Here is a 26506-nt window from a genome sequence, read left to right as displayed (position 1 = left end):
TGGGGCCTTTCAGAACAGGTGTATATATACTGAGATCACAGATCATGTGATAAATAAAGTCCACCTGTGTGGAATCTAAGTAACTAATTATGTGACTTCTGAAGGTAATTGGTTGCACCAGATCTGATTTAGGGGCTTCATAGCAAAGGGGGTGAATACATGCGCACATCTTTTTCATTTTTTAAAATATTTTTTATTTTTTGAAAGTATATTTTTTTAAATTTCACTTCACCAATTTGGATTATATTGTATATGTTCATTACATGAAATCCAAATAAAAATACATTTAAATTACAAGTTATAATGCAACAAAATAGGAAAAATGCCAAGGGGGATGAATACTTTTGCAAGGCACTGTAAATGTCTCTCGCTTCATTAGCTGTAGTCTCTCACACCATAAAACACCGGGAGTCTATCGGAGATGATAACACCACATACCCACCCCAGGAAGGAAGGGAGAGGAAAATCCATGCGCTACATGGGCTAGATTGTAAAAAGAAAATAACAAAATAAATGAATATCATTCCACAAATTGTCTCCATGTTTTGAACGTGTTTTGTTTTGGCACATTAGATCAGAGCCGTAAAGTCAGCCAGTCCTGGACCTAGAGGCATCTTTGATACCAAGTGTGTGTGTGCGTGTACATGGGTGTCCATGGAGCTCAGAGTTTGCTGTTCTTCTGAAACTGTGAGACCAAGCCCAGCACCTGTTCTGTAACTGTGATGACTTTGTTGTGCATGTAGGCAGCGCTGTTGGACGGGGTCTCCTGCAGGAAGTATCTGTAGTTCACCATGATGCCACAGGAGTTGGCCACTCCCCGGGGGCTGGTGTCTGCATGCCAGTTCAGCCTCCACATGGTGGCTCCATTCTGCAGGTGGAAGTTGGCCACAGGGTTCAGGGTATAGCCGCGCCGCTTCTCTCCGTAGAGGTACCAGGCACAGAGGCGCATCAGGGCAGGCTCCAGGACGTGGACCAGGCGTTCAGAGCGGGTCCACTCGCCACTGCTGATCAGCTTACGCAGGGCATCCAGGGCGTTGGTATCGGGGGCTGTGTTTGTGACATCTGCCACCTCCCTCCACTCACGTTCAGTTAGCAGTTCCATGCGGCCCTCCTTCCGGTGCTGGCTGAGCAGGCCCAGTAACCAGGAGGAGAAGCCCGGGATGGGAGACAGGCTGGAGAACTGGGACATGTGGGGGAACTCACTCTGCAAAAAGATAGACAGAGAGGATAGACAGCCTCAGTCTAAAACAACTTTGTCTACACCAGTTAATGAATAATACCAATGAGGTATTACAGAGAGAAAAGTACATGAAAAAGTAACATTAAGGAAAGGGTTAGATAGGTTGGATAATACAGGTTCAATAATACATTTTCATCCTGTCAAATTTAAATGTTCTGAATCCATCCAAGGGAATGCACTTTCCAAACACTTGATAATGAACCCAGTATATAATACCCCAGTGTCTCGCGGAGGAGCTGAACCCAGTATGTAATACCCCAGTGTCTCTTGGAGGAGCTGAACCCAGTATGTAATACCCCAATGTCTCTCGGAGGAGCTGAACTCAGTGAACTACCTATCAGATACAAACGGCTTTGTTTCCCACTGCAACACAAAGCAACAGCACCAATCGACTCCATCACCACATATCTGCCATTGGGATTGATAGAGATGGATGACCCCCTCATTCTCTTGCTCTACCCTGCCCTCCCTTTCTCTCTCACTTTTAATACCTTCCAAGCTCTTGACTCTGGTCCCTAGTGCCTCTCTGCCATCATCATACACTGCCTGCCTGCCGCCTAGGTTTCACTCTCTCCCCCCTTTCTTTCACTTCTTCACAAGTTCTATTTCTTGCTCTCTCTCTCTCTTCTATTACCTGCCCTCTCATGTTGGATCTTTCTTGTCTAGGCTGATAAGGTACAGAGCTGTGTGGTGTGTTGATTCACAGGAGGCAGCAGAGGAGGCAACGTGTGTCAGACAACCCCTGGAGGCAGATGTTGGAGTGAGCCTTTCCTTCTACCTCTCCCTCCCTCTTTCTCATTCATTCCTCTGTACTTCCATCACACGAGTCAGTAGATCTGAGCATAACCATGTCAAGAGGTCACTTTCTATTCATCAGTTCAATTTACTGTAAAGCCTTGGTCAGCAGGCTTAGAGCAGGCATGCAATCCACAGAGAAATAAGTAAGAACAAATGATAGGGAGACAGAAAAGGCCCTAGAGAGTAATGCTGAAAGACAACGGGATCCTCCTCCCTACTTCCTCAACCACACTGTGACCTTCTCTTTCCCTCCCCATCATCCATCCATTGCAGTGGTCCCTCAGTGGCTGTAGAGGTGTTCTATTGCCCTTAATATGGGGCATAACACTGTAATGGCACTGCACACAGTCACAATGTCATCTTTCTTTTCTCTTTTGTCCTACTGATATGAGGGGTTATCAGCATGACCTCGGGATAAAGCCAGAACTCATTGGTCATAAGAAAAGGCGTGGTAAAACAAAATTACATTTCTGCTTTAATTCAATATCTGCAGAGTTCAGATGGAATCGAGACTACAGATAAAAAAAAGTTCAAGCCCTACAAAACAATGTACATCCCTAGAACTTCATAGATCGATTCACCAATGTCAAGAACGCAGATTGAACAATGGAGACGCTAGAATACTTAGACCAGACTACTGTACAATTCAACAAGAAACACACTGCATACTCTTATCCAACCAAGTCTATACTCTGCCAGACTAACAACTACACTCACAGAAAAAATCTCTTCAAAAACAGTCCATATTTACTATAAATAAAGATTCAAATAAATAAAGGCTTTCACGATCACTTGCTTTGCATGTCATTAAAGCAGGATATGACCATTTCAACCTTTCAGACAAGCCTCCCAGCTATGTAAATCCATGAGGTTGAGTGGCTCTTGTTTTTCCATTCAATGTTCCAATCATTTAATAAGAGCTATAGCTGGAGCACCCTGACAGGGAGTGGTTTCCTCTCCTCTCGACATGATTAGGTCTGACAGCTGAAATGTCAATATTCCTCTCTCTATCTTGGCTGAAATGTGGAGAAGAGCATTCAATCCTACCGCAATCCCCTCTTTACCCACAAGCACACACCTAACATGCAGGTGGAAATACAGGATTGTGTGAGTATTTAGTTTAATTTAGCTTGTCTAGGTTAAAAAGAGCATGTCTAGGTTATATTACAAGAAATGTTGATCTTATAATAATTACCACTCTTCCCACACTGAAATAGCCTCCAGCTTATGTTGAACTACTGTTGTGATTGACTGCCATCTGTTTCTTGGCCATGGCCAGAAGTGTTGGGGTGTCGTGAGTGGTTGTGGTTCTAAGAACTTGGTGGAAGTCTGGAGAGAATGGAATCCATCAGGTGACACTGAAGCGAGTGACAAACAGAGTGTAAAAAAACTCTGACCATGGATATGGCTAATAAATCACGTATTATGACGCAGGGGAGCAGCTGATTGACTCAGGAGACGTTCCACAGTGTTCAGATATGGGGCCCCATGAGAGGGGCAGTCCGACTTTGCCTGCCATTCTGCTCATAGAAACAGTGGTGTGATATTATTCTCCACCCACCTGCAGCTCCCGCACCACTCTCTTGATAAGAACGTTCCCCAGCTCCACCCCCTGCAGGCCAGCCTGGCTGGAGGAGATGGAGTAGAACACTGCTGTGTTGACCTTGTTCACATCCTCCTCCAAGTCCAGGGTAGCCAACTCTCTCACGATACTCTATGGGACAGGAGAAAGAACATTGTTGGAGTCAGACATACAGTCTATTATCAAATTGTGGTCTCCAGTACTATAAAGAGGAATGAATCTACAGAACAGCTAAACCAACGTCTCAATTTCTGCATTCTCTCTCATATTCAATAAAAGAGGTATTCCATATAAAACCTCTCACCTGTATGTTATCAGAGATGTCCTCTGTGAGTGCCACATGCAGGACGACCAGTGGTTCCCCTGGCATGGCAGCGTGAGTGAAGGCATAGCAGCGACGGTACGGCCCCACCCTACGTTTTATATCGGTCCAGTTCCTCACAGGGTGGACAGCCTCGTACCTGCCAGGACATACACAGTCAGACATGGGTTTACTGTAGAGCTATAAGTGTCGGTGTGTCGGTGTGTCTGTGTGTGTACTACAGGGGCTTCTTACTGGCTGATCTTCTGCAGTATCTCGCAGGGGGACTGCCAGGTGATCCTCTCCAGATGCAGCAGACCCACAGAGAACCACTCCGACAGCAGACTCTTCAGAGTGCCATTCAGGTCCTACAACATCAGAACCCAGAGGTAAAGCTCCTGTGTGCTCTGGCCAGCTACTCAATAATTAGTTAGTCATGAGAGAGACTAATCAGAACCAAATACAGGATGTAGCTGCTAGAGTGTGGCTGCCAGAGACAATCTATTTCTATTTACCTACTAACAAAAACATTTGCTTACTGATTAAAGTGATCATTTAAAGCATATTAGTGCCTCAGGAGCCTGACACTCCCAGTCCCAGCACCTAATGCCATCCAAATGGTTTTAGCACACTGACAATGAGCTGCCATAGTGCTTACAGGTGTTATTTTTTTTCTCAATCTGTAACTAGTGAACAGCTCAATCAGTTCACTTAAGTAGAATTCATGACTGAATGTCATCACACTATCTAGTGACTGACAGCAGCATTAATAACGTCACAGGCTGGTATCAAAAGCATGGCTGTCACATAATCCTGCAGTTCCATGATCACCTACAAGGCCTACTTTTTGTGGGTGTATGTCCTCCTGGGCATTTGTTTGTTTTCATTATCCACATCTCCACCCTATCCACATCGACGGGACAGTAGTGGAGAGGGTAGTACGTTTTAAGTTCCTTGGCGTACACATCACAGACAAACTGATTTGGTCCACCCACACAGACAGCGTTGTGAAGAAGGCGCAGCAGCGCCTCAGCAACCTCAGGCGGCTGAAGAAATTCGGCTTGTCACCAAAAGCACTCACAAACTTCTACAGATGCACAATCGAGAGCATCCTGTCGGGCTGTATCACCGCCTGGTACGGCAACTGCTCCGCCCACAACCGTAAGGCTCTCCAGAGGGTAGTGAGGTCTGCACAACGCATCACCGGGGGCAAACTACCTGCCCTCCAGGACAGCTACACCACCCGATGTCACAGGAAGGCCATAAAGATCATTAGTGGCTGCTGCCAACATACTGACTCAACTCCAGCCACTTTAATAATGGAAATTTATGGAAATTGATGTAAAAAATGTATCACTAGCCACTTTCAACTTTCACTTTCAACTTAATATAATGTTTACATACCCTACATTACTCATCTCATATGTATATGTATATACTGTACTCTATATCATCTACTGCATCTTGCCATCTTTATGTAATACATATATCACTAGCCACTTTAAACTGTCACTTTATGTTTACATACCCTACATTACTCATCTCATATGTATATACTGTGTTCGATACCATCTACTGCATCTTGCCTATGCTGTTCTGTACCATCACTCATTCATTTATATTTATGTACATATTCTTTATCCCTTTACACTTGTGTGTATAAGGTAGTAGTTGTGGAATTGTTAGGTTAGATTACTCGTTGGTTATTACTGCATTGTTGGAACTAGAAGCACAAGCATTTCGCTACACTCGCATTAACATCTGCTAACCATGTGTATGTGACAAATACAATTTGATTTGATTTATATCTGTTGGTAGTGATGATGGCACAGGTGGATCTGGAGCCTACGGTACTGTATATGGGGAGACATAGGCCTCACACTTCAATAAACACATTGTCATATGAGCAGGGTATAGTCCTCCTCCAAGGATCTGACTTCATTATAGCAGAGAAAGGCTCTCTCAACAAACAAACATACCATTATACCTGCATAAACTCACACTGAGTTAAGACTAGACGTACTCTATTCTGTCCATCTACAGCAGCACCTGGCAAGTCAACAGCCAAACACTGTACCTGCCAATAATAATGTGCATTATACATTGCCCCCCAAAAAATAAACATTGATAACTGTCGGGCCTAAATATAGTTGATGCCAATCCCTTCCAAAGTAGCTGAAAGTGCTTGTGAATTCCACACTTAACAAAAGCTAATTACAAAACTTAGAATTATACACCAAACATTAATTATACTGAAAGAATATATATATATTTTACTGAGTTACAGTTCATATAAGGAAGTCAGTCAATTGAAATGAATTAAATTGGGCTCCCGAATGGTGGCCATTGCTCCCAGCATGCTCCCTCAAAACTTGAAACATCTGTGTTGTGAGACAAAACTGCACATTTTGTGACCTTTTATTGTCCCCAACAGGTTCACCTGTTTAATGATCATGCAGTTTAATCAGCTCCTTGATATGCCACACCTGTCAGGTGGATGGATTTTTTTGGCAAAGGAGAAATGCTCGCAAGTAGGGATGTAAACAATTTTGTGCACAAGCTTCTTGTGCATTTGAACAATTTTATTTCAGCTCACGAAACATGAGACCAACACTTTACATGTTGCATTTTAGCTCATGTTTTTACAGACACAGTATATTTTACATTGGTTATCTTGTATTTTGATTGTTTTTGCAATTTTTTTTTATCCCATCCATATTTTCGTATCTAGCTGAATTTCACACTGGAATTTTTTAAACATATTTTTTTTATTTAACTAGGCAAGTCAGTTAAGAACAAATTCTTATTTTCAATGACAGCCTAGGAACAGTGGGTTAACTGCCTGTTCAGGGGCAGAACGGCAGATTTGTACCTTGTCAGCTCGGGGACATGAACTTGCAACCTTTCAGTTACTTGTCCAACGCTCTAACCACTAGGCTACCCTGCCGCCCCATAAATACACTCAACTGAATTATAACCCTGCTCTATGTTCGCTACATCCTGTACCTCATTGCGGAGAAGAAACTAACATCTATGGGCGTGGCGTAGCTTTTGGCCGGAATAAGGATTTGGGGTAGCCAGGGCCAAAAACGTATCCAAAACGTATTTAAAAGCGTGTCGGTGTGTGTGTTTGTGTGTCTTTGATGACTCACACAAAAAAAAGACAAACTTAGAATCTGACAACAGGAGCAAATAAATAATTCTGAGATTGATGATGAACCCTGAAAAAGCGTTAAGACATGCTATGTCGACACATACAAACGCAGCTACCGCCTTGCCTCTGGGTTAAAGAAGCTCCCAATTCTTAGTCACACAAAATAACAGCAAACTCAGGGACAAATCTGTATTTCGTTGACCTTGCGGCAGATGAAAACCTTTGAAATGGAAGAGTCGCAATAGTCAGGTTTAGTGACATGGAAGTAGAAGGGAGAGCAGGTGAAGAGGCTGAGGAATCAAAGACCTTGAAATTAAACTGGCCTGAATGGCTGTGACAATAATGTGAGCCTTTGAAAAAAAGCTTGAGAGATTCTAATCCTTGAGAGAAAATTACATTTTCTTTCATTGGCACTGTACCAGTAAAATTTGAAATTTGTGTTACAGTATATGCCGTTGAGGACATTGATTTGGAATTTGCACCGTTGTTACACAGTTGCTAGTATTGCATGCACAAAGAGAACTATAAGGAAACTGTGATGCATATGAAACAGGAACCAAAGCCAAAGTTATTCAGTTGTGCATTCAAAGTTTCCAGGGTACAACAGGACAGCCTCCCAGCCCCTACTACACGATGTGCCTTTTGCTCCAGTAGGCCTAGATGACATGTGACAGGCTTAGGCTAAAATTGCCTCTGAGAAACCACAACCAATATACAGTGCCTTGCGAAAGTATTCGGCCCCCTTGAACTTTGCGACCTTTTGCCACATTTCAGGTTTCAAACATAAAGATATAAAAGTGTATTTTTTTTGTGAAGAATCAACAACAAGTGGGACACAATCATGAAGTGGCACAACATTTATTGGATATTTCAAACTTTTTTAACAAATCAAAAACTGAAAAATTGGGCGTGCAAAATTATTCAGCCCCCTTAAGTTAATACTTTGTAGCGCCACCTTTTGCTGCGATTACAGCTGTAAGTCGCTTGGGGTATGTCTCTATCAGTTTTGCACATCGAGAGACTGAATTTTTTTCCCATTCCTCCTTGCAAAACAGCTCGAGCTCAGTGAGGTTGGATGGAGAGCATTTGTGAACAGCAGTTTTCAGTTCTTTCCACAGATTCTCGATTGGATTCAGGTCTGGACTTTGACTTGGCCATTCTAACACCTGGATATGTTTATTTTTGAACCATTCCATTGTAGATTTTGCTTTATGTTTTGGATCATTGTCTTGTTGGAAGACAAATCTCCGTCCCAGTCTCAGGTCTTTTGCAGACTCCATCAGGTTTTCTTCCAGAATGGTCCTGTATTTGGCTCCATCCATCTTCCCATCAATTTTAACCATCTTCCCTGTCCCTGCTGAAGAAAAGCAGGCCCAAACCATGATGCTGCCACCACCATGTTTGACAGTGGGGATGGTGTGTTCAGGGTGATGAGCTGTGTTGCTTTTACGCCAAACATAACGTCTTGCATTGTTGCCAAAAAGTTCAATTTTGGTTTCATCTGACCAGAGCACCTTCTTCCACATGTTTGGTGTGTCTCCCAGGTGGCTTGTGGCAAACTTTAAACGACACTTTTTATGGATATCTTTAAGAAATGGCTTTCTTCTTGCCACTCTTCCATAAAGGCCAGATTTGTGCAATATACAACTGATTGTTGTCCTATGGACAGAGTCTCCCACCTCAGCTGTAGATCTCTGCAGTTCATCCAGAGTGATCATGGGCCTCTTGGCTGCATCTCTGATCAGTATTCTCCTTGTATGAGCTGAAAGTTTAGAGGGACGGCCAGGTCTTGGTAGATTTGCAGTGGTCTGATACTCCTTCCATTTCAATATTATCGCTTGCACAGTGCTCCTTGGGATGTTTAAAGCTTGGGAAATCTTTTTGTATCCAAATCCGGCTTTAAACTTCTTCACAACAGTATCTCGGACCTGCCTGGTGTGTTCCTTGTTCTTCATGATGCTCTCTGCACTTTTAACGGACCTCTGAGACTATCACAGTGCAGGTGCATTTATACGGAGACTTGATTACACACAGGTGGATTGTATTTATCATCATTAGTCATTTAGGTCAACATTGGATCATTCAGAGATCCTCACTGAACTTCTGGAGAGAGTTTGCTGCACTGAAAGTAAAGGGGCTGAATAATTTTGCACGCCCAATTTTTCAGTTTTTGATTTGTTAAAAAAGTTTGAAATATCCAATAAATGTCATTCCACTTCATGATTGTGTCCCACTTGTTGTTGATTCTTCACAAAAAAATACAGTTTTATATCTTTATGTTTGAAGCCTGAAATGTGGCAAAAGGTCGCAAAGTTCAAGGGGGCCGAATACTTTCGCAAGGCACTGTACTTGTCAAATGTAAGGGACCACTAAACTAAAGTCACAGCAGAAGTATATTATGAATCCCAGTTATTTTCCTAATCTCTCACCTCCCAGGTTATTCTGTGCACAGGTAAAGAAGAATGAAAATAGTGATTGATAAAAAAAAATTGATAGACCAACAGCAGGAAACAAGTCTACTATAGAAATGTGAGACACTTCTAAACAACCTTGGTAATTGCAGTCTTGGCAATTCAGAACTTTTATAAGGCCTTTTGATTCTGCTTGACTCGCTGTTTTAATTACTATCATGTTCATGAACACCTTTCTTTCCTCCCACAGTAGGTGAGAGGCTCTTATTTTACTCTAACCTATTCCATTTTTAAACCCCAATTTCTCTTTCCCCAAAGTAAGGTAGACATTGTGTACAGTACAGCTGTTCTCGCCTACTGCATTGACAGTGCCACCTTTTTAAAGGAGCTCCTGTTGGTGAAATAGTGTATATCATATTTAGCATCATTCTCAAACACAGGTAAAGAGCTGATGAGGCAGAACATAAACGGATAAACAAATCCCTGTGTGAGCTAACATATATGTAAAGAGGCCAAATAATAACTGCGGGAAGATGCTGGTAAAATGAGTCAAGCTGAGCAAGCATTTCCCAATTGATGACCAATTAGATTTTAAGCAATTTTCGCATTCAGTACAAATGTCCTTTCACCTCCATGTCCTACATCACCCAAGATGGAGAAAGGTAGGCCTTTGTCAGATAGACTGATGTGGGTACAAGTTGGTAACTTGCCTCAATAGGAGATGGGGGAGTTATGGGATCAAAACAGGAAAAGATCTGATTCGATAGATATTTAAACAGCTGGCACAAACAGTTGTGGCCAAATATATTGGTGCCCTTGCACTTTTCTTTAAAAAAATCTCCTTTTCTACTGAAATTGAAAAAAACTGTCTCCACGCCATGTTATTGGATTTTCAACAATACAGAACCAATTTTATTTTTGAGATGTTTCCACAACTTGGAGTCCACCTGTGGTAAATTCAATTGATTGGACATGATTTGGAAAGGCACACGCCTGTCTATATAAAGGTCCCTTAGTTGACTGTGCATGACAGAGCAAAAACCACACCATGAGCAATTTCTGCAGCATTGTTGGTCCCCAAGAACCCAGTGGTCTCCATCTTTCTTAAATGGAAGAAGTTTGGAACCAACCTAGAGCTGGCCGCCAGGACAAACTGAGCGCCTTGGTCAGGGAGGTGACCAAGAACCTTGCTTACATTTGTATACGATCACTTTTACATGTTCATATCCAAATCATTCTAAAGTATCTGTAACTCAATGATGTTACTTATAGATGATTTGGATATGAAGCATGAAAATGCTAATATAGGTAGCATTGACTTTCATTGGATTTGTGCAGCAAATTGTAAAAAGTTAGCATTTGAAACAGTGCCCAAGAATGGGTTGTGGTCATACATTGCCCATAGACTGCTTACAGGCTAAGGAAACTAAAATGTAATTTTGTAATTTGGTTGAACTATCCCTTTAACATGGAGGGGGGCAGCACTATCTCATGGTCAGAATCTGGTAATATCAGGATGTAGGATGGGGCATAAACCTAACAACTTCAACGACTAACTTCTCTGAACGGGGGACAAAGCATTACCAAATTCCATGAGAGTCCATTACATAGGATGACGAAACAATACTCCGAGCTACAGCTCCATACTATTTGTCAGACATAGAGAACTGATACTGTATACTGGTTGTTGGGGTGGGATAGGGCTGGGTCTGGGAGGGTCCGTGGGTAACTTTTGACCATTTATTTTGATTCCTCATGTCTTACTCATTGGTAGAAAAATGTTTGGCACAAATCAGATGATGGGTGCTATATTTATTAAATATTATATGAATCCTATAAATTAAAATGGCTTAAATTCTCAGATCGAATCATATTTCAACTAAATAACGATGCAGGAATGCTAATCTTAACTACAGAAACAATTTCAGAACAATCTGAAATGGTAGGTGTCAGGGCTTGCTGAAATGTCATGGAATAACCTTCATGACACTTAAAAAAAAAAAAAAATGAAATGCTTGGATCAGTCACAGTTTCCTCACTAGGGCAAAAGTGATCAGAGATGAGCTGCTCTAGCAGTCAGTTGAAATGGGACACCCATACCAATGTAGGTCAAAGGGGGCTTCCATGTCATACAGCGTTGTCAACACCTTTATTTAGTATAGTACATTAGGCCTGCAACTGATTTGCCTTTGACACACACGTTTTAAATGTGCTGTACCTACAGTATACATTGGTTACATTGTATAAGGCACCTACATCTGTTTTGTTTCTTAGCATTAAATATAGAAACATGTCATCTATTAGCTTGTTTGTAAACAAATCACGTGTTGTATGTTATTTTCCATTGGAAAAACTTCAATTTTCTATAACACTTATCTGGTTATGGCAGTAGAACTGGCTCCATTTAGTGAACGTTAGTTTTTGAGCAGGCGCAGTCAGATAATTGTGTCAATATTTATTGTTTATCTATTTCACGATAACTCAGAAGAAATACAAAGTCGATTCCAAGTACTGAAATACATATACTGTTGTGAATAATTCCTGCCTGCACCTGTCAATTATTTCCAAAACGCGCTACGTGAATTGACATTAGCAGGCCACCATATAATATTGTAAACAGTGGCTTTACCCGAATGTGAGGACTGTCACTTCCTTTAGATGATATTATTTCAAGCAGATCGGCACGTAGGTCCACCAGGAACTTCACTCCCCCCTCAACCCTGCTTATGTGATTAAGCAACTGTTTATAGCGCGGAGTCAGACTGTATCGTAACCTGTCCTCTACTTGCAATATTGTAGCCAAGTCCCTTAACTGAGTGTCGAGCAGCTTGCCTGCTAGCTCTGAAACTCCTTTGTGGTCCACACCAAAATCGTGTGATAGCGTTGCTAGTAATTGTGACTTCTCTTCCTTTTCAAGGCTTTTGTAGAAATGCATAAATTCCACACTGTTCGATTCGGGTGGAGGCGGGGACTTATCTCTCGTCTCGTATGTAGGTAACGGTACCACAACCCTCGTCAGTATGTCCTCCATGGATCTGACAGTACCAGGTGCCGAGGTAAACCGACAACGCACGCTTCGAAAGTCCAAGGCCTGGAGCCTTAAAGCCGTTACTAAAACACTTCGATGTCGCCAGAAACTCACACCACTGCGCAATGTAGAAATTATCATCGCAATCTGTAAATTGTCTCTTTCCAGTTGTAAATAATACCAGTACCACCCGGTGCGCAACCTGATCCTTCACGGTATATTATTAAAGAGACAGTACAACTATCACAGCGAGCCTGAAGGAAATAACGCCCCAACCTATTTTCCCAATGTCACTCTCCCCACCACAAAATACCTGGTTTAGTTTTTGAATCTACTTTTTATTCCACGTCGTCGACCTTTGCCTCTTGTGTGTATGGGAGAGCAATTATGTAACAAAAAGAGAACGCTTGGATTGGAAATGAGTGAATAGGTAGCCAACCAAAAACTAGGACCCCCAAATACTATATTAAATAAATATTTAATTCCTCCATTAAAATAATCACTGACCTTCAAGAACAACTTTGTTTGCTGAAATGATGATAGCTGCATCATTGAGGAAAGTGTTTACTTGCTATAACTGTGATACGTGGTTGTTTTGTGTAAAATGCTTGCTTACGCCAATCCAGTCGTCAGATCAATTAGAACCTACTTCAAGGGAGAGGAAGCTAGGACTCGGGAATAATGCATAATATTTTTAGAAAAGGGCTTGTCAGAAAGAAAATAGAAGTGCATATTTAAAATAGATAAAATTATACCATATTATTAATTTAACATATTTACTGTTGTGCTATGAGTGTCCTTGTTTACTTTATTATGTACTTTCATTCCTCATTATATTCCCCATAAAAAAACACATATTAGCTGCAGTAAGGCGTATTCGCAGACAGAGGGCGTTGATCGCCAGCTAATTAATTTATTCAGCCAATCAGACTCAATAGCGTTGAACTTTAAAAATCTCGCGCTACTTTCTACAGACAGAGCGGTTTGGAGATTTTAGCCGTACACTAAGACAGCTAATTCGCCATTCGTAGCAAAAGTAATCAGTCAAGGCCAAATTTAGCACACAGAAGAAGTGGTAAGCTTGTGGAACTGACAATTATATTTTCCAGCTAACCACACACCGCTAGTTAGCTAATGTAGCTAAGCAAATATGGTTTAGTATAATACAGTAGTACGTATGCTAACCCATGTGACCGGGATATTTTGCTCACGCTAGCAACCCATAGTATCACACTATATTTTGTGGTTCAGAGCTAATTACGTGCATTTTTGAAAATGCATGTATGTAACGTTAGTTTGTCATTTTTACTGCACTTCCATGCTTGTCAGGTTAGCGCTGCCATCTGAGTTAACAAACCATTCTGCACCAAGCAAATCATTCTGCTACCTAATGAACGGTCTGTTTTACAGTGCTCTGTAGGAGATGGGCGGAGAGAAGAATGTTGGCCAAGCCAGAGGAGGGAAGGCCAAAGCGAAGACACCCAGACAGAGGCTGAGTGATAAGGAAGGAGGCTCGGGTGGAGACGCACCTAGGAAAAGGTGAGTCCAGGTGACATACAATATCCTATATTATGTGCAATATCAATCTCAGTAACAAATTCGCATAGGCATCCATGAAATTGTCTTCCTCACTATCTCTAAGACCCAAGTAGTACATATTGCACTAGCTAGGCCTAATCTGAAACATATGTTCACTGCAGCATTAACTTTTTGTTGTTGTTGTTGTATATCTCATTATGTAAAGATGGTCTTTGCATGTAGGTAGTTAGACACTACCTTTCCACGCACTGCATCCTAACTTTCTTCATGTCTTCTATACTTCTGAATTACAGTTAACTGAAACAACAGTCAACATCTTCCCAATAGTATACACATCACAGCTCTGTGGTGTAGACACACAGAATGTTGCAAAAAAATTGAGAGAAATTAAGTCCCCAAACAAGCCAGCAATTGTAAATCTAGCAACGTGCTACAATGTGTGTGGATGCCTGCTTTCATTACCCAGAGTAGGGTACTCCATCTTTATATGAATACATTAATTCTCCTTGATATTGGATGCATTATATGAGCAAACAAATGAATCCAGAGTCATCTGTCACTGGCATGTGTAATTAATGGGATGAAAGAGAAGAATAGACACCTGTAAGCATGACTGGCAGCAGCCTTCTGTGACAGTCCCCGATGACATTTCATGGCAGACTAGAGTTAAGTTGGAGGTACCAACTCGGGGAGAGAAATGACAATCTCTATTTTTCTCCCTGTCTTTCTGTTCTGATGGTCTGACAGTACAAAGCCCAATAAGGAAAGAACTAAAGCCACAGCAAAGTCTCAGCGGGTGGAAAAAGTAAAAGTTCAGAAAAAGGTAAGTACCTTTTTCTTAAATCATACACTACATATTGTGTGTTGGTAGTAGCCTAATAGTTATGGCAGTGGTGTTATCAACAGGAGCAGCTGTATTAGTAGCAACAGCAAGTAGGCCTAAATCAAATCAAATCAAATTTTATTTGTCACATACACATGGTTAGCAGATGTTAATGCGAGTGTAGTGAAATGCTTGTGCTTCTAGTTCCGACAATGCAGTAATAACCAACAAGTAATCTAGCTAACAATTCCAAAACTACTATCTTATAGACACAAGTGTAAGGGGATAAAGAATATGTACATAAAGATATATGAATGAGTGATGGTACAGAGCAGCATAGGCAAGATACAGTAGATGGTATTGAGTGCAGTATATACATATGAGATGAGTATGTAAACAAAGTGGCATAGTTAAAGTGGCTAGTGATGCATGTATTACATAAAGATGCAGTAGATATAGAGTACAGTATATACATATACATATGAGATGAATAATGTAGGGTATGTAAACATTATATTAGGTAGCATTGTTTAAAGTGGCTAGTGATATATTTTACATTTCCCATCAATTCCCAAGTGGCTGGAGTTGAGTCAGTGTGTTGGCAGCAGCCACTCAATGTTAGTGGTGGCTGTTTAAATCACCACCGCTACATCTTATGGGACTTACATTTGTACTACTGGATAGTTTTTCCTGAGAAATTTGACTGCAGGTTACATCTTCCCAGCCTGTGCTGCCAGCGTGTCCCTGTGTGAACCCCATGATAGTTGATTTCAGAAGCTCCCCAAACCAGCTAGATAGAAATGGATTTCCTGATACTGTACTTGGACTGGTGCCCAAGGTCCATTACCCTCATACTGAATCTCTCAACATAGGGATTTTCTCATACAGTGCCTTCGGAAAGTATTCAGACCCCTTGACTTTTTCCACGTTTTGTTAGGTTACAGCCTTATTCTAAAATGGATTAAATATGCTTTCTCATCAATCTACACACAATACCCCATACAGACAAAACAAAAAACAGGTTTAATTGTTTTTAGCATATTTATAAAAAAATATATTAAAAAAACATACCTTTTTAGTATTCAGACCCTTTGCTAAGACTCGAATTTGAGCTCAGGTGCATTCTGTTTCCATTGATCATCCTTGAGATCTTTCTACAAGTTGATTTGAAGTCCACCTGTGGTAAATTCAAATTGATTGGATATGATTTGGAAAGGCACACACCTCTATATTAGTTCCCACAGTTGACAGTGCATGTCAGTTAAAACCAAGCCATGAGGTCAAAGGAATTGTCCGTAGAGCTCTGAGACAGGATTGTGTTGAGGCACCGATCTGGGGAAGGGTACCAAAAAGTTTCTGCAGCATTGAATGTCCCCAAGAACACAGTGGCCTCCATCATTCTTAAATGGAAGACTTTTCCTAGAGCTGGCCACCCTGCCAAACTGAGCAATCAGGGGAGAAGCGCCTTGGTAAAGGAGGTGACCAAGAACCCGATGGTCACTCTGACAGAGTTCCTCTGTGGAGATGGGATAACCTTCCAGAAGGACAACCATCTCTGCAGCACTCCACCAGTCATGCCTTTATGGTAGTGGCCAGACAGAAGCCACTCCTCAGTAAAAGGCACAAGACAGCCCTCTTGGAGTTTGCAAAAAGGCACCTAAAGGACTCTCAGACCATGAAAAACAAGATTCTCTGGTCTGATGAAACCAAGATTGAACTCTTTGGCCTGAATGCCAAGTCTCACATCTGGATGAAACCTGGCACCATCCCTATGGTGAAGCATGGTGTTGGCAGCATCATACTTTGGGGATGTTTTACAGCTGCAGGGACTGGTAGACTAGTCAGGTTCAAGGGAAAGATGAATGGAGCAAAGTAGAGAGAGCTGTGATAACCTGCTCAGGACCTCAGACTGGGGCGAAGGTTCACCTTCCAACAGGACAACGACCCTTAACACACAGCCAAGACAACGCAGGAGTGGCTTTGGGACAAGTCTCAATGTCCTTGAGTGGCCCGGCCAGACCTGAATCCAATCGAACATCTCTGGAATGACCTGAAGATGGCTGTGCAGCAATGCTCCCCATCCAACCTGACAGAGCTTGAGGAACTGCAGAGAAGAATGTGAAAAACTCACCAAATACAGGTGTGCCAAGCTTGTAGCTTCATACCCAAGGCTGTAATCGATGCCAGAGGTGCTTCAACAAAGTACTGAGAAAAGGGTCTGAATACTTATGTAAATGTGATGTTTCAGTTTTATTTTATTTATGTTTGCAAAAATGTCTAAACCTGTTTTTGCTTTGTCATTATGGGTTGTGTGTAGCTTGATGGAACAAAAACAATTTAATACATTTTAGAATAAGACTAATGTGGAAAAAGTCAAGGGGCCTGAATACTTTCCGAATGCACTGTACATACTACGATTTATTTTTGATTGAATTGCTACGTTATTCACAGGTCCATTGTTTCTTGATATGTGTCAATTTACTTAGTAAATTATGTTGTCCATTATATAGATTAATTCTGTATTAGGTCAAAACACCACTTTCAGTACCTCTTTGAGGTGTCTGTTTTTGTCCAATATGAGTATTTAGAAAAATAATATAATCAGTGGAGGCTGCTGAGGGGAGAAAGGCTCATAATAATGGCCGGAACCGAGTGAATTTGGTGTATTTGATACCATTCCACCGATTCCGCTCCAGTCATTACCACGAGCCCGTTCTCCCCAATTGTTGTCCACACCTACTCATTCAAAGGTTTGTTCTTATTTTTACTATTTTCTACATTGTAGAATAATACTGAAGTTATCAAAACCATGAAATAACACATGGAATCATGTAGTAACCAAAAAAGTGTTAAACAAAAAAACATTCTTCAACATTCTACTTCTTCAAAGTAGCCACCCTTTGCCTTGATGACAGCTTTGCACACTATTGGCATTATCTCAACCAGCTTCATGAGGAATGCTTTTCTAACCGTCTTGAAGGAATTCCTACATATGCTGTGCACTTGTTGGCTGCTTTTCCTTCATTCTGCGGTCCAACTCATCCAAAACCATCTCAATTGGGTTGAGGTCAGGTCATCTGATGCAGCACTCAATCACTCTCCTTGGTCAAATAGCCCTTACACAGCCTGGAGGTGTGTTTTGGGTCTTTGACCTGTGGAAAAACAAATGATAGTCTCACTGAGCTCAAACCAGATGGGATGGCGTATCACTGTAGAATGCTGTGGTAGCCATGCTGATTCATTCTAAATAAATCACTGACAGTGTCACTAGCAAAGCACACCACCACCTTCATGTTTCACGGTGGAAACCACACATGCGGAGATCATCTGCTCACCTACTCTGTCTCACAAAGGCACGGCGGTTGGAACCAAACATTTCTGATTTTGACTTATCAGACCAAAGGACAGATTTCCACCGCTCTGTCCGTTGCTCGTGTTTCTTGGTTTCTTTGCAGAAATTCGACCACGAATGATCCACACAGTCTCTTTTGAACAGTTCATGTTGATGTGTCTGTTACTTGAACTCTGAATCATTTATTTGGGCTGCAATCTGGGGTGCAGTTAAATCTAATGAATTTATCCTCTGCAGCAGAGGTAACTCTGGGTCTTCCTTTCCAGTGGCGGTGCTCTTGAGAGACAGTTTCATCATAGCTCTTGGTTTTTGCGACTGCACTTGAACAAACTTTCAAAGTTCTTGACATTTTCCAGATTGGCTGACCTTCATGTCTTAAAGTAATGATGGACTGGCCTTCTTGCCATAATATGGACTTGGTATTTTACCAAATAGGGCTATCTTCTGTATGCCACCCCTACCATGTTTCAACACCATCGATTGGCTCAAATGCATTAAGAAGGAAAGAAATTACACAAATTAGCCTTTATCAAGGCACACCCTTCAATTGAAATGCATTCCAGGTGACTATCTCATGATGCTGGTTGAGAGAATGCTTAGTGTGCAAAGCTGTCAAAGGCAAAGGGTGGCTACTTTGAAGAATCTCAAATATAAAATATATTTTGATTTCTTTAACACTTTTCTTTTTGGTTACTAAATGATTCCATGTGTTATTTCATAGTTTTGATGTCTTCACTATTATTCTACAATGTAGAAAATAGTAAAAATAAAGAAAACCCCTTGTATGAGTAGGTGTGTCCACATTTTTGACTGGTACTGTACATGCAGACCACAAACGGAGTTGAGTGAAGAGCTTGGGTATTTTATCTTTTGTGCTGAGCTCTGACTTGTTTTTCTGTTTTCCCTCTATTAGGTCAAGGCTTTCAAAATGGAGAGCGTGGAGAGCTTTGATGATGATGTGAGGTGGGCATTTTCCTCTGAGACTGCATCCTGTTAACAGTATTGGTAATGAGAGAGCCAGCTAATTGTCATGGCTTTGCTCAACTACAGCTCTGTTGAAGTTGTGTGGCTTGATATCGCTCAAAGTGTCACATCAGCACATTTCTGCTGCCATTGGAAATGTAGTTTTAATCCATTAACGTTTCAAATAATAGGGAGGTGATCAAAATTAATTCTTGTGATTTGGATTTCCAAGAGCCTGGACAGGATCCATTCTCCTTTTTTTCAGGGAGTGTTTGCTGTCTATCAGAAAATGTATTTCCTGCTGTATTGAAGAAAAGTGTCTGTGGCTCGTCAGAAAAGCAATAAATTAAAAACCGCTGTGTTCTGAGGGGATGGATGGTGGGAGTTTAGGCTAGGTCTGAAAGGTACAATCCGCTACAGATAACAGTATCGGTTTTGCTTCCTTATAGTCACACTGACAAAGTGAATGACATATACAGTTAAATCTCTGTTTATGGACTCTCTCTTAGACTTACTCAGGCTGTTTCTCCCTCACAGACGAACCTATTGGCATTTCAACATTTTCCTAATCCTATTGAAGTCTACCTCTCTTGCTTAGGAAATGGAAAGAATATGTTGATTTGCCATACAGGAATGAGTTGTTCAGATGAGTTAGGTGACATTCAGACAGAACGTTGGAAGAAACTGAGAGAATATCCAATCATTACCCATCTGTACTGTTGTCGGTGACAAGAAAAGGGGTGAAGTGAAGGGTTGGAGGTCCTTAAACGGAATGGTCGGGATTTTGGCAATTTACTTCCCCAGATTCAGAAACTCGGGAATACCATTTTTATGTATCTGCGTGCAGTTTGAAGGAAGTTTAATGACTGGATGTTCCTGTAGACTTCCAGTCGTTGCACTAACGCTAAGTTAGCATTGGCTTGCAAAACTACCTCTCTATTCCTTCATACTGGACACAGATACATAAAAATGGTATCAATATATCTGACTATTGGGAAGTATATAAAGGACCTCTGACAAATTCCCAAACTATCCCATTAAATGCATTATCTGCGCTGCCAACTCTCATGCATTGGGTGCGAGTCACGCATTTCGCCCTGTTCTCACACCACACCTCTTTCTCACGCATTGAAACAAAGTTCCCTATTTAATTTTTTTAATTACTCCACTGAATTCAGTGTAACTTTTTTTTCAAATCGGAGCATATGCACCTGCAATTCTACATCATGAGTGTTGTATCTGCACCAGCTTCACCTGGTAGATCCATCATTTTCCTGCCATTGCACTGTGAACCGCGGCAGATTGAAGCTTGTGATTGGTTTAGTAAGGACCTAGGCGATTTGCTGCGCATTTGTAAAGACGCCCCTCACGATTTAGAGTGGAGTGCAGTCACGTCAGACTGGACAGGCATGTTCGCTCTCCGCTTATCAAAGTTTATAACCTCAATTGTCAAAAGAGCAGCACGGCAACTTGTAGTGCTGTTTTTGTCTATAATTGTTGCAAAATGCTTTGTGTGATAATATAGCCTACTACTAGGGATTTATTCCACAATTTAGATTAGCCCAGATCTATAGCCCACATTATTCCCCTTGTTTGATCATTGGCAATTTAGGACTAGGTTGATAAGGCTATAACAACGAAAAGGCAGCATTTAGAATAAATGTTGTTAGGGTGACCTGATTTGTGTAACTATATTATGAACACTATTTTGCCCTTACAAATTGTGAACCCAAATGTAACTGATTCTAGTGGGAAAGGGGGATACCTAGTCAGTTGTACAACTGAATGCATTCAACTGAAATGTGTTTTCCTCATTTAACCCAATCCCTCTGAATCAAAGAGATGCGTGGGGCTGCCATAATTGACACCCATGTCTTCGGCGCCCGGGGAGCAGTGGGTTAACTGCAGAACAACAGGGGCAGAACAACAGATTTTTACCTTGTCAGCTTTGGGATTTGATCCAGCAACCTTTTGGTTACTGGCCCAACACTCTGACCACTGACCACACTAATTAGTCTATATTTTAGCCCATTGTAGGGAAAGGGAATTGTTCTAGTGATGATGTAAGTTCTAGTGACTTACATCATGTAAGACCAAACAAATTACCAAACAAATTACAGAAAATCTTCTGAAGACGACATAGCCTAAATCTGTTGCTACACCAAACCCAAATGATCTTTCAATGTATTGTCCCTTCCGGGACTATTGTTATTCCCCATACTTTTCTTATTATTTAACTTATTAATATTTCTTAAGAATTCTTCTGGTGTAATTGGTCTATTCAAAATCGGATTTGCCATCTTGTCCTCAAACTCTTTTTAAAATTCTATTTATTTTCAATGAGGGCTGTGCATTTTTGTAAGCATTTATGGACAGTTTTGAAAACAGTGTGGTGTGGCTGTCATAAAATGAGAGTAGGCTATATTGAAATGCCCCTTGCCTCAAATATCTTGTTTTGTCATTTATTCCTAGCGAAATGGTAGGCAAGATATGTTGCATTTATTCCTATGGAGAGTAAGATTTTGCACATTGGCCTCAACCACCTGTAAATTAATATTTATTTGATTTTTCTTGATTGTAGGTTAATTTAGTAGAAATGAAAAGTTTTTGGGGAACATACAGTGGGGCAAAAAAGTATTTAGTCAGCCACCAATTGTGCATGTTCTCCCACTTAAAAAGATGAGAGGCCTGTAATTTTCATTATAGGTATACTTTAACTATGACAGACAAAATGAGAAAAAAAAATCCAGAAAATCACTGTAGGATTTTTAATGATTTTATTTGCAAATTATGGTGGAAAATAAGTATTTGGTCACCTACAAACAAGCAAGATTTCTGGCTCTCACAGACCTGTAACTTCTTCTTTAAGAAGCTCCTCTGTCCTCCACTCGTTACCTATATTAATGGCACCTGTTTGAACTTGTTATCAGTATAAAAGACACGTCCACAACCTCAAACAGTCACACTCCAAACTCCACTATGGCCAAGTCCAAAGAGCTGTCAAAGGACACCAGAAACAAAATTGTAGACCTGCACCAGGCTGGGAAGACTGAATCTGCAATAGGTAAGTAAGCAGCTTGGTTTGAAGAAATCATCTGTGGGAGCAATTATTAAGAAATGGAAGACATACAAGACCACTGATAATCTCCCTCGATCTGAGGCTCCACGCAAGATCTCACCCAAAGGGGTCAAAATGATCACAAGAACGGTGAGCAAAAATCCTAGGACCTAGTGAATGACCTGCAGAGAGCTGGGACCAAAGTAACAAAGCCTACCATCAGTAACACAATACGCCGCCAGGGACTCAAATCCTGCAGTGCCAGACGTGTCCCCCTGCTTAAGCCAGTACATGTCTAGGCCTGTCCAAACTTTGCTAGAGAGCATTTGGATGATCCAGAAGAAGATTGGGAGAATGTCATATGGTCAGATGAAACCAAAATAGAACTCGTCGAAGAATGCTGAGTTGCATCCAAAGAACACCATACCTACTGTGAAGCATGGGGGTGGAAACATCATGCTTTGGGGCTGTTTTTCTGCAAAGGGACCAGGACGACTGATCCGTGTAAAGGAAAGAATGAATGGGGCCATGTATCGTGAGATTTTGAGTGAAAACCTCCTTCCATCAGCAAGGACATTGAAGATGAAACGTGGCTGGGTCTTTCAGCATGACAATGATCCCAAACACACCGCCCGGGCAACGAAGGAGTGGCTTCGTAAGAAGCATTTCAAGGTCCTGGAGTGACCTAGCCAGTCTCCAGATCTCAACCCCATAGAAAATCTTTGGAGGGAGTTGAAAGTCCGTGTTGTCCAGCAACAGCCCCAAAACATCACTGCTCTAGAGGAGATCTGCATGGAGGAACGGGCCAAAATACCAGCAACAGTGTGTGAAGACTTTTGACCTCTGTCATTGTCAACAAAGGGTATATATATAACAAAGTATTGAGAAACTTTTTGTTATTGACCAAATACTTATTTTCCACCATAATTTGCAAATAAATTCATTAAAAATCCTACAATGTGATTTTCTGAATTTCTTTCTCTCATTTTGTCTGTCATAGTTGAAGTGTACTTATGATGAAAACTACAGGCCTCTCATCTTTTTAAGTGGGAGAACTTGCACAATTGGTGGCTGACTAAATACTTTTTTGCCCCACTGTAGATCAGGTGTGGGCCACCAACCCTCTTGGAGAGGGACCTCTAGTCAGGAGATTTTGAAGGGATAGTTCACCCAAATTACATTCACATTGGTTTCTTATGGACAAAGAAACTGCAGTCTATCCTGTGGTTAGCCACTGCTAATATTAGCATTTTCTAACAAAAAAAAAAACGATTTTAATTCGGTGTCCCCCAGTTAAGGACCCCCTGGCTAGGGGTGGAGACAATGACATTCCCCATAGGAAATCTCACTCCAACAATTTTCAAAACTTGGCAACCCTGTACATTATCCTGTTCCATTCTGCCTGTAATGGGAATTAGCATCTACAGCTGTTTTCTTTCTTTTCCTTCCATCCAACCATTTGAAATGAAGCAGTACTGTAATTAAGTTGCAGTGGTGGTTGTAATGTTGATTTATTAATTTGGTCAATTTCCTTCCCACTTCCAAGGCATACTGCAGGGAAATACAAGCTTGCCGTCCTATTATTATACTATCATCAGGCCCTTTTCTATAATGTTTAATCACTGTAATTATGTAATTACATGTGGTCACTAAATGGTGTACTTTTGGATTGAGGTATTACTCTATGAATAGCTACGTCTTACTGGGAAGTAAAAGGTGGACCGCAGCAGGATGTGTTCATGCTTTCCAACCACTTGATATGGGAGTGAAAGTGACTGGTCATTGTTCAGTGTCTCTTCGTGCTTCCCTCAGGTTTAATTTGGCTGTAAAAGAGGAGCCTGAAGATGGAGACTTTGTGCCAGAAAAGAGGGGGAAAAAGAGGAAAAGACCAGAGGATGAACCCATGGAAGGTCCCTCGTGTTCCAGTGCAACCCCAACGTGAGCAGGTCTCCCTTATTTATATGCCCTCACTCCATCTGTCATTCAGTTACCCTATGACTAAGTGTTGGTAACATGCGAACATCAGTTCCACCACACCACACCTCTTCACCTGTGAGCAAATAGTGTTGCGCATTGTTGCTGTACACAGATGTTATTTGCTGCCCTCAGGTTAAATAGGAAATTGAAAGAGAAGGACGAGGCTGACCCGAGGACAGAGAATAACACAAAGGAGGGGATAAAGAAAGAGAAGGTAGGCATCTTCCCCGCAGTCAAATGTTCTAGTTTTTAGCTGTTTATGTAGTAGCATCATTTCCCCCCACTTTTCACATGAACTGAGAAGTGGAAATTATATCTGAACAAAAATAAACGCAACATGTAAATTGTTGGTCCCATGTTTCATGAGCTGAAATAAAAGATCCCAGAAATGTTCCATGTGCACAAAAAGCTTACTTCTCTCAAATTTGTTTACATCCCTATTTGTGAGCATTCTCCTTTTGCCAAGATATGCCACACCCGTCAGGTAGGTAGATTATCAAAAAGCTGATTAAACATGATCATTACACAGATGCACCTTGTGCTGCGGACAATAAAAGGCCACTCTAAAATGTGCACTTTTGTCACACAACACAATGTCACAGATGTCTCAAGTTGAGGAAGTGTGCAATTGGCATGCTGATTGCAGGAATGTCCACCAGAGCTGTTGTCAGATAATTAAATGTTAATTTCTCTACCATAAGCTGCCTCCAATGTTGTTTTAAATAATTTGGCATTATGTCGAACCGGCCTCACATCCCGCAGACCACGTGTAAACACACCAGCTCTGGACCTCCGGTTTCTTCACCTGCGGCAGCATCTGAGACCAGCCACCCGGACAGCTGATGAAGCTGAGGAGTATTTCTGTCCATAATAAAGCCCTTTTGTAGGGAAAAACGAATTCTGATTGGCTGGACCTGGCTCTCCAGTGGCCCCTGCCCAGTCATGTGAAGTCCATAGATTAGGGCCTAATTCATTTATTTAAATTCACTGATTTCCTTCATATGAACTAACTTAGTAAAATCTTTGACATTGTTGCATTTATTTTTGTTCAGTAAATATTTTATTGTGGAATGTTAGTGCTTTGCGAATTTGACTCAGATGGGTACAGCTGAAATAACAAACAAGCTTTGTTTTGGGACATTTTACAATGGGCTCACTGATTGTGTAAATCACCTACTGTGTAAATTGTCTTGTTTCTGTGCTGCTGTCTTGATCTCCCAGAAGCCAAAGAAAGAGGAGGCGGAGCATCCAGTCACTACAAAGAAGAAGTCAAAGGAAGAGATTGAGGCAGCAAAAGCGTTGAAGATCAAAAAAAGAGAAGAAGAAGAGCAGCAGCGCTGGAGATGGTGGGGCTTGTTTGTTTTTCTATATGCCCGATGTGTGGGAGGTGGTTGTATGAACCTTTTTATGAAAGAGAGGCTCATTCTGAAACGCACTCTTGTCCCTCAGGTGGGAAGAGGACAAGTATGAGGATGGTGTAAAATGGAAGTTTCTGGAGCACAGGGGTCCCTTTTTCCCACCGGAGTACCAGCATCTCCCAGACAACGTTAACTTCTACTACAATGGTCAGTACAGCCCTGCTGGTCTGAAGGTTTATACTCACCTTGTCAGATCATCGACCATTTAGAAGTAAACACTTAACACTTCTCAAAGCGAGGCTCTTCACTCTAAATATGTAAGTAGATTCCCTGGCATGAGAGAGTTTCACTAGGAAGGCTTGTAACTCACTTTCAGACTATCCAAGCATTCTGTCTGGGTCAGATTGAAAGTTGAATGTTGACACTTTCTCCTCTATCTACGACACTCTGGGGAGGATCCTTCCTTTCATCATTCACCCCAGAAGATTGTTTCTCAACTCTGTATTGATTTGCATGGATCAACAGCTGCCCACAAAAGATCAGCCTCCTTTTATTTATTTATTTATGTCTGGATCAAACATTTTGATTGAGAACCATAGTTTTTACATTTTGTCCCCCATAGTGCAGCCCTGACAGCTCCTATGTCAAAAGAGTGGGTTTGATAAGTTAATTCCTGTGTGTAGTGAAGTCCCTCTCTGGGGCCAGGCCTCCACAACTAATTCACCCATTTGGAGTGGTATGGAATGTAAATCCACAGCCGCTCACTGCAGGCCTCTCTCTCTCTGGGCATTGATTGGCCTGCTGAGCCGGCTCCTAGGGGACCTCTGGGGATGATATTATGGCGGGGAATTGCCAGGGACCTCACTATACGATATTATCACAATACTTAAGCGTCTGATACGATATGTATGCAATTCAATAC

The 26506-nt window shown here is 41.4% G+C and overlaps 2 protein-coding genes across 2 annotated transcripts in view; one reads left to right on the top strand and one right to left on the bottom strand.

Annotated features, from left to right (window-relative positions):
• Positions 1-245: 245 nt before the first annotated feature.
• Positions 246-12811, bottom strand: LOC110494554 (malonyl-CoA decarboxylase, mitochondrial). Its single transcript, XM_021569726.2, has 5 exons — positions 12116-12811; positions 4177-4289; positions 3925-4081; positions 3600-3752; positions 246-1204 (listed from the first exon to the last, which is right to left on the bottom strand). Exons 1-5 carry the CDS (start codon positions 12653-12655, stop codon positions 662-664), a joined length of 1506 nt encoding a protein of 501 aa, XP_021425401.1. The 5' UTR covers positions 12656-12811; the 3' UTR covers positions 246-661.
• A 618-nt stretch (positions 12812-13429) lies between these two features.
• zgc:173742 (DNA topoisomerase I, mitochondrial) overlaps positions 13430-26506 on the top strand; it is a 32363-nt gene continuing 19286 nt past the window's right edge. The window contains exons 1-8 of the mRNA XM_021569702.2: positions 13430-13589; positions 13925-14053; positions 14801-14876; positions 19142-19191; positions 24062-24187; positions 24359-24440; positions 25448-25572; positions 25676-25791. Coding sequence (XP_021425377.2) covers positions 13938-14053; positions 14801-14876; positions 19142-19191; positions 24062-24187; positions 24359-24440; positions 25448-25572; positions 25676-25791 — 691 coding nt within the window. The 5' untranslated portion in view covers positions 13430-13589; positions 13925-13937. The remainder of the gene's footprint in view (positions 13590-13924; positions 14054-14800; positions 14877-19141; positions 19192-24061; positions 24188-24358; positions 24441-25447; positions 25573-25675; positions 25792-26506) is intronic.

This window comes from Oncorhynchus mykiss, chromosome 2, assembly GCF_013265735.2.
Source record: "Oncorhynchus mykiss isolate Arlee chromosome 2, USDA_OmykA_1.1, whole genome shotgun sequence".
Lineage (NCBI taxonomy): Eukaryota > Metazoa > Chordata > Actinopteri > Salmoniformes > Salmonidae > Oncorhynchus > Oncorhynchus mykiss.
This window is presented reverse-complemented; position numbering and strand designations above follow the sequence as displayed.